This window comes from Liolophura sinensis, chromosome 7, assembly GCF_032854445.1.
Source record: "Liolophura sinensis isolate JHLJ2023 chromosome 7, CUHK_Ljap_v2, whole genome shotgun sequence".
NCBI classification, from domain to species: domain Eukaryota; kingdom Metazoa; phylum Mollusca; class Polyplacophora; order Chitonida; family Chitonidae; genus Liolophura; species Liolophura sinensis.
Genome location: NC_088301.1, coordinates 34,415,014 through 34,423,621, shown reverse-complemented (window position 1 = coordinate 34,423,621; position 8,608 = coordinate 34,415,014). Strand labels below are relative to the sequence as shown.

Below are 8,608 nucleotides of genomic sequence, written 5' to 3'. Positions count from 1 at the left end.
TGTACAAATATAATAGCTTACCTGATCTATTGAAGGATAAGTTTAAAATAAAACTAGTGTATGAAGGTATTCAGTGCAAGTTGTTGCTAAACCTACTACTCCGGTGATGTTACTGAAAATTACTGTATATCACCCGAAGATTAGCATATTTTTAGTGACACATTTTGCTTGGATTATGAATGATTCATACACTTTATAGGGTCACTTCAATAAGAGGTTTTTTTTTGATGGAAGTTTGACTTTCAGAAAAATTTAAAGTGTTTACATCAAAAGTATGCTTTCAAGGCCTTTACAGCATTTGCTTATTGTGACCAGACAACTGTAAATAAGTTGATTGTTTTTCATATTTCTGTGTAATGAAAGTCCTCGTGTCACAATGTTTTCCACTTATCACTGTTTTGGGTAAACAATGGAGAGCACTCACAACAAACTTTCTTTGCTCTAGTACGCCATAGTAGTCGCCCTTCCGTGACCTCTCTATCGTGACCTTACACCTCCGACCCTGCGAGCTCCCGGAAAACCCGCTCGGGTAAAAGGTAACTTTTACGGCATACCTTGTATTTTTGTTCCTTCAAATATGTTGCCTGACGTTTAATGAAGTCTTTATTGTAATTCTAGACTATTTGAGATAATTTGTTAGCTTATATTTCCGTTTATTTTGGTGTAAATTGGCTGTCCATAGTGAAGGCATAGAGAGCGTAGCCTGTTTCATAAGCCCCATTTGTTCTAGCGTATATGGTCTGGCACGTAGCAAAGTACATGATTTGGAACATATTACAAACATGATACAGGTTTTACCACACTCAGCTGTGGGTAAATTATACGTATCATACGAAGAGAAGTGTGTGATATTGATATGTAATAAGTGTAATATTGCCAACAGGTCCCAGGTGATGATGTTATTATACGGGGAGTCTGGTGACGACTGCTGAGCTGGTTGTAGGTGCCGTACAACAGGTGTGTTTTCGAATGGCGTCTGCCGTAGTACATATGCACGTCATTACGAATATTACATGTCCATTACTTTCACTGAATTGGTTGTATGCTCGACATATCATTTTTGATAAGTATAAGATATCATCCACCTATTTCTGCAATATACAGTATCTGTGAACCCCAGCACAGTGTAACCCTGCTCGAGATACTCCAAACATTACCTCCCTTTTGTACTTTATCTTGTATCCATGTTTCATTGTTATAATCAAAATAATACAAAACATACTTGCAGTTGAATTGTAAATGCACTTTATTTTAAAATCCCAAGGTAATGCAGTACATACTCAACAGCTATAATTTTCTTTGTATTATTTTACAGGCGCCCATAATGTGAGACTGGCCAGTCAGTGTTTCTGTACGTTTTGTACTGCTTAAATATAGGCCCGTTGTACGTTATTGATGGGTTTGTGTGATTTCCTGTGTTGCCTCCCTTACATTATGAATGTGCATTTTTACACACTAAGCTTAAGGTGACATACAATAAGTAATTTATTTCAATAAGGTTGTAGAATTCTACATACAGTATATTGGCTTTTTGGGTGGGTGGGGGGGGGAGATATTGCATCCTGAAAATTTGCTGTGTGACATAACATTTTATCTTGATATGCTTTTATGTCTTAGTGATGTTAGATTACAGTGTATGGCAGCAAGGATATTTTGCCAACTTTAAAGTAGCCAAAAAATAGCTCAATTCTGAGAAAAAATGTTCTGTTTCACCACGCCCAGTCTGCCCTTTATTTACTGCTGGCTTCAGCGTCAGAAGATGACAAACAGCTTTAACTGTCGGACAAAAATTGGGCACCTCATGCATGTGCAGAGTTTATTGCTTTTGTCATTGCCAAGTTAAAGACAGTCAAAGAACTGCATTTTTGAGTCTCTGAATTCATTTTCAGAGGAGAAGCAAGTTTGGGCTTTCATGAAATTATTCAAGATACTGGAAGAGCTAAGCATACCTCAGAAAACATAGTCATCTCCAAGTAAAATAATAAATCAAGGAAATTAAAATATCACGACATTCCACAACTTTGAGACAACAAAAACATAACCATCAAGTTTCACAATTCCGTGTTGCAAAGCTGCCAAACAAATTTGACGATTCTGAAGGATGGATGGGGCAGAGAAAGTGGTAAGTATTATCTCCCCACTCACTAAAATGGGAAACATAATACAGTAAATGCCTTTAAACTTCGCATATAAATGTCCCAAAATATTACTTATAATTTTGAAGCTTACATTTATGGAGGAGGATGTCATCTTACATGTCTCAACTTCCAAATTCAACTTTCAACTTCCAAGCATCAAAACACGTTTCTAGGACCAAGAGAAATCGAAGAAACTACTTATAATATCAGTGGATAATACGTCAACATGTTTTGCCTCAAAGAGAAGGAAAATCTATATGCCAAATATTACTGGATGGCATTCGTCATGTGATCCAATTTAAAACTATGACAACCTAACCGACTCTACACGTGAACTGGACACAGCTGTGAAAGTTTGTGGAGGAGATTAAGAAAATTTTCAGCATTAGTAAAGTAGAAAGCTTTTCAGAAAACTGGTCTGGCAAATGCAGATACAGTGAAAAAAGAAAGGCTTGTGTGTGTGAGGACTGGCAGTGGAAAGTCACTCAGTATGCTCTAAAGTTCTTGTGTTATTGATCCATCTCAAAATGCATACAACAACAGCCATTTAACCAGTTTGTTGGAAATGTTGAAAGGGCATACTGTTCTTAGTACCCTCACTAGTCACACAATGTATCAGTTTCTACTTTAATGGCATACTGTACATGTATTTATGTATCATGAGATCATCATGAAGGGCTGGGAAAGGAACTTTTGACATCAATTACAGAACATCAAGGTCCTGTTGCCGGGCAATCTGACAAGTCCCTGTTGGAAGAATAAAAACAATATATCCATATGTAAAACCCTGACTTCTATATAGATCATCATTTTGAAGTCACTATGCAACTGTGGAAGAATCCACAGTATTTTCTGATTCCTCTTTTTCTGCCAAGGCAGCTTGGTTAGAGTTCTCTTCATCATCATTTACCTCTCCTTCAAAGGCAACTTCGCCATCTTCTGGCTCAACCTCAACTGTCAAATGATCGGCATTGGCAGTAGAATTTGAGTCTTCATCATGCTCAACATTACAATCACCAGGTTCATGACTACATGTAGGAGTTTCTTGTGACAATGAAATGGAATCGTATGAATCTGCTGATTTCCTTTTTGACCTTTTAGCAGTCTTGCCTTTGCGCTGTACAGAGGCATCACATGTGGAAGGAATTCTTGCCTTTTTTTTGGAGCTTCTCTCCTTCTGTGCCTTGGAAGACTTACATGTTCTTGTATCACCTTCCACATCTTGGCTCAGGTCATACTTTCCTGTTTCACCAATCTTTTGCACCGCCTTGGTATTGTTACTGGGCAACATTGGTATCAAAGTCTTAGGATGTTTGTTCAACATTGCTTTAATTGCTCGAGCTCTCATTTCAAGCTCCAGAATTTCCATTTGTTCTTTGGTTAAGGCTGGAGCCCGTTGACTTTTCTCCTCAAAAGTTTCCATAGAAGGTTCTGGTGATTCCTTTGCCTCACTGCTGCCAGCCAAACATTGTGATTCATCTGCAGCTCCTTCCTCACAGTTTTCTGAGGTAGGACTTTCCCCTCCAGCCTCCACCATTTCCACTTCATTCACAACCTCATCTTCTTCAATACATCCTTCGCCTTCACCTCCACTTTCAGCTTGGTCCATTTCTTCTTCTTCTTCTTCTTCTTCAGCCTCATCATCCATCCCTTCTTCACTGGCTTCTTCGTACTCTTCCTCCTCATCACTACCATCTTCACTATCATTGGCCTCTTCAGCATCTTCTATGTTTTCCTCTTCTGCCTAGAAATTTTTTTATAAAAATGCAATCAATGAATTACCAACAAATAAAAAATCAGGTCAACACATTCAGAGGCTATATAAAATCAATATTTTATTCCTCTTCATCACAGAAATGACTGGTTTTATATTTATAGATGAAACATGGATACACGACTAGGATAGATACTAACTTCCTTCAGAAGATGGTTATTTAATGTTTGTTTTTCTATTAAAAAGGGTTTGGAGATAAACAATCAAAGGGAAACAGAACCAATAATGACTGTACGCTGTGTGAGATAAGCCAGCACAGGCTAAGGGTTTGATAGGTTTCTGGTACGAGGTGAATAATATGCATCACATTTAATTACCCTGGGTCAAAGTTATCCAGAGATAATTCATCAAATTTTCAATGCATCTTCATTTAGATAAAATTCTGTGCATAAATTGGGTAAAATAAAACACAAATCAATCCTAACTGTCCCATTGCTGGTCTCAGGCCAATGTGTAAGCATGAACTTAATGGGTTGAAAACTGTTCAAGAAACTTTGTTTACAAATGACAGGAGGGACGGCCAGGAAATCCAACCAACATGGTCACCAGCTGCCAATTACTGGATTACTTATAGGGACAAAGATCAGTCCCAACGATCCCCTCAGTGACCCCTAGTTACTCTGTGAATATGAACTTGAATGGTTGAAAACGGATCAGATATCTGTTTCACAAGGTGTGGCAGACACTCAAAGAATATCTCTCCCCCCCCCCCACCCACCTTCCCAAACAAAAAATATCCTGCAATCTAGAGTTTCATCAGCCCCATAAAAGATACAAAGCTGTTCAAAACAAATGTGATCATCTGCGTTATATGAACGTCAGGAGACCTCGGATCATACCAAAGACTTTAAAAGTGGTACTTGTTGCCGCCTTGCCTGGTGCTCAGCTCTGAGAGTTCAGAGCAGGGAAACAAGACTGGCTGGCCCAGTGTCAGTATCATGTGACTGGGTGAGGTGTTATGTCTGGTGTCTTCAGCACGACACTTCAGTGGCTGCAGCACTTTGGTGGCATGAACACGCCCTGCCAGAAGAGGTCACAGTATATGTACACACCAAATGACTCGTCATATTACTGAAAAAATTGTTAAGTATGAGGGAAAACCCTAAGTGTACACATACAAATTATATGAACTCACCTGATCTTGTTCTGATGATGCACTGCTGCCAAGAAAGAAAAGAGATTTTGTAAGCCAAGATAGACATTATGGTCTGATTTCTAGTTAATCGTTCATTTAATCGTTCAGACCAATCAAACCATTAAATTGGAAATATTACTAGAACATTCAATGTTTTAGTGATAAACAAACAGAACTGAATGGTTTTGAATTTTAAGTTTGCTGATGAAGAAAAAAATGATGCATACATCTTCATACAGTTAATCACAATGTAAAACTAACTTGCACTAAACATTACACTCTGGTGTTTCCAGTAATGCATTGGATCAACCTTTACCTCATTTAATTAAAATCTGGAAAAAAAATAAAGTAATTTTAAGTTACCTATTTGGTTCTGCATCATCATCGCCTCCCATATCTTCTCCTGAAAATTTATGATCCATACATGTATCAAAACAAAGCAATAGTGGAGTTTTGAGATGGAACTCTCTTATCAAGGCAGAAAAAGTCCAAGTATACCATGTGACCTGTCAAAAATGTGAGGCAACTATATTTGATCACATTTATTATAACATGGGCATCCTAAAAAAGTTCACAAAAAGTAATTTAGAGCTGACAAACAATGGAGAAAATTGAGAAGTTAAACATTTGTGAACTTGAGAAGTTGCTAAAGGAAATAATTTGTAATTTGTGCCTCTGGAATAGGGAGAGACAGGTGATCAGTAATTTAATGTCGACAAATGTTGACAAGGTAACAGCAAATGTGTATAATTTGAAAAAAAAAGAAAAAAATGAGATTCAGAATATGTTATGTGCTACTCGAGGATGAAAAGCCACCTGTAGTCCCTGATAAATTCTCAACGAAACGTATTGAATTCAGTAATAGTCTCTCTGGCCAATGACTGCTCCAATTTTGAGTTTATTTATTCACTGGATCTTCTGTGTATAAAATATGTTGTATGATGAATTGCCCTTAATATAGGTCTAATCCCCTTCACATTATTTTTTGATGTAGTTGGCTGTACCAACCGTTTTGACAGGATTTCTATGTCCGTGTAAAATGGACATAAGAAATATAACCTAGCTGATGAATACATCTAATGTCACCACCAGTGTGTTGCTCTTACCTGAACTATCTTCAGTAACCAGAACTAGAGATTTCTGCTGGAATATCACCTAAAAATCATTATGTAAGATATGTACATTACACATTTATAGGCTCTGGTAAATGATTCAGGCAAATGTTTACTTCCCCTTTCATTCGTGATTTGATTTTGTGAATATAAAAGACAATTATCAAGATGGATGAAAATTCTTCACCAAACATACTGTATATCATGGTTGCCACCATGAATCACAGGTGTTCTGGTGAAATAGTGGAAAATGAATTGGAACTTGTAACTGACCTTAATACTTCAGGACTAATCATCTGTGGCACAATCTGTTAAATGTCAGCTAAAGCCCTATGCTCACTGACAATTAATATCTGAATTCAAATCTATCATCTTTCATAAATGCATCAAAACACCATGGTATCACACTGTTATCTCAAAAGTGGATGTGTCAAAACTTAAAGTGGTACTCCAGTCCCAAGTAAGACTGGAAATATTAAAATGATATGATGAAAATCCTACTGGAAAGACCCAACACCATGGTTCAACATGCTTTACGCTGAATAACATTACTTAACCCCAATAACTCAAAAGTCTTCAAAAAACAAAATCTATGACAGTTTACCTAAAATTTTTCTGGTATGACGTGATAACACTGCTGACGACATTGAAACAGGCAGATATAACATCGAGTAAGGCTATTATGCTGGAATTGCGTTAGTAGCATTTCTAAGTTGCGGTGATATGTCAGCCATCGGTGAAGCCATGTGTTCATCACATGTGATGTTATGCAGGAAAAAAGAGGAAATAGGACAAAAAATTTTTGTTTCTTTATTATCTTCTAAAACGTACAATGGTGTATTATTTATTAAAGTCATTCAGATTATCATTCATCATTCTTGTTTCGTCTTGCTTTTAAGATTGACATGTAAGTGTCTTGCCATAGGTTAGATCCTTAATAACAATCCACCTGTGCAGCACGTGTTCAGTCTCATCCAAGCTTGATACAAGCCAATTCCACTAGAATCCTCAGCTTGTAGTAATACATTTATGTTTCTTTTAAAATGATTTTTAAACATTGAAACACCATGCCAAAAATTACCAGCCCACCGGCTGTACATTCAGTCATGTGTCTTTGGAATAAATACATGTACATGTATAAGTATTCATGTTACCCATCCAAGATTCGGAGTATCCTCTTCCGTGACATGATCTCCAGCTGCTCCAGACATTTCTGCTTCAGGTCATCCAGTGATAAATGCTGCATGGTAACAGAAAAGGGTCAAATGGATTTCATGGCTGTTTTTGACTGCATTTATATTGAGTCTGTGCTAGATCATTAATAGAAATGGGATTAGAACGGCTGCACACATATACAATGAACATCTTGATGAAACTTCCTTTACAAATGAATGCAGTATAAATTTGAAGACCATAAAATCACAATGATGATGACATACAAAGACGGGGGTAGACAGTCAGGGCTATGACAATACCATCTTCTAATTAACTGTTAGGAGCTGAGGGATAGACATGCACTGAACAATTCAAGACATGAACATTGTCTAAAACAAGCTGCTTCTTCGAAGTATCATTTCACACAGTTCCATATATAACATCTTCTATAACTTTTAGTGTGGATCAGATTTTAGACACAGACAAAGTCCACATTGTGTAGCTTTGATAATTTGGGAGACAAGTTTAATTAATTCTAAAGACACAGATTACCGTTATTAGTTAGTTTTAATTTCATTAATATTGTCACATGGATCTAGGGCGTCTTTTTTTTTTTCTTCACAATCAGATATTCAGAAAATATTTTTAGCTGTGGGCAAAAGCAAACTTCAACTATTAAATGCCAAACAACGCTGTGAATGTTATCACATTTACCAGCATCCCAGAAAATGTTTTCTTTTTTGGACCAAAAAATATGACTGGCTAATCTTCTTAAACAGCTAAATTTTGCTGCATTAATGTTAATTTTGAGCTAGAACAGGGGAGCTCACTGTAGCAGGAAGCTTCTCCAACTGTGTTCTCAGTCCTGCAGTGTAAAGTGGTGTGTATGGCATCTGCTGACAGGCTCTGCCATTGACAGCGGTTGTGGGGGTCATCCAGTTTATCACCTAATTGGAGTCAGGTTACAAATGATTACAGGGAGAATACATGCATCCCAATGATGTGTGGGTGCAGAGAAACTAATCCCCCCCTCCCAGGTCTGTCATGTTCAAGAGATGGGCCTAAGCCTGCAAGGAAGAGCTAGCTTCACACAAAGCTGACAACTGTAAAATTTACCACAGACTAGTGAAACTCTATCCCCCTGTAATTAAAGAAAAACATATTGTAGCCTTTTCAAATGCTGTAGCTTTGTGATATGTCTAGCGGACTGCTAACCAAACAAACTTTTGACATGTTTAACCAAGTCCTTCAGACCTACAGTTACAGTGAGAAAAGCTGTTCACACCTAGGACTG

At 37.4% G+C, this 8,608-nt stretch overlaps 1 protein-coding gene across 1 annotated transcript in view; it reads right to left on the bottom strand.

The window, feature by feature from the left end:
* Positions 1–2,751: 2,751 nt before the first annotated feature.
* Positions 2,752–8,608, bottom strand: part of LOC135470865 (caspase activity and apoptosis inhibitor 1-like) — a 99,950-nt gene continuing 94,093 nt past the window's right edge. Inside the window, exons 6-11 of the mRNA XM_064749912.1 lie at positions 7,314–7,399; positions 6,568–6,625; positions 6,154–6,202; positions 5,411–5,450; positions 5,048–5,072; positions 2,752–3,882 (exon numbers count right to left, since the gene is read on the bottom strand). Coding sequence (XP_064605982.1) covers positions 2,959–3,882; positions 5,048–5,072; positions 5,411–5,450; positions 6,154–6,202; positions 6,568–6,625; positions 7,314–7,399 — 1,182 coding nt within the window. The 3' untranslated portion in view covers positions 2,752–2,958. The remainder of the gene's footprint in view (positions 3,883–5,047; positions 5,073–5,410; positions 5,451–6,153; positions 6,203–6,567; positions 6,626–7,313; positions 7,400–8,608) is intronic.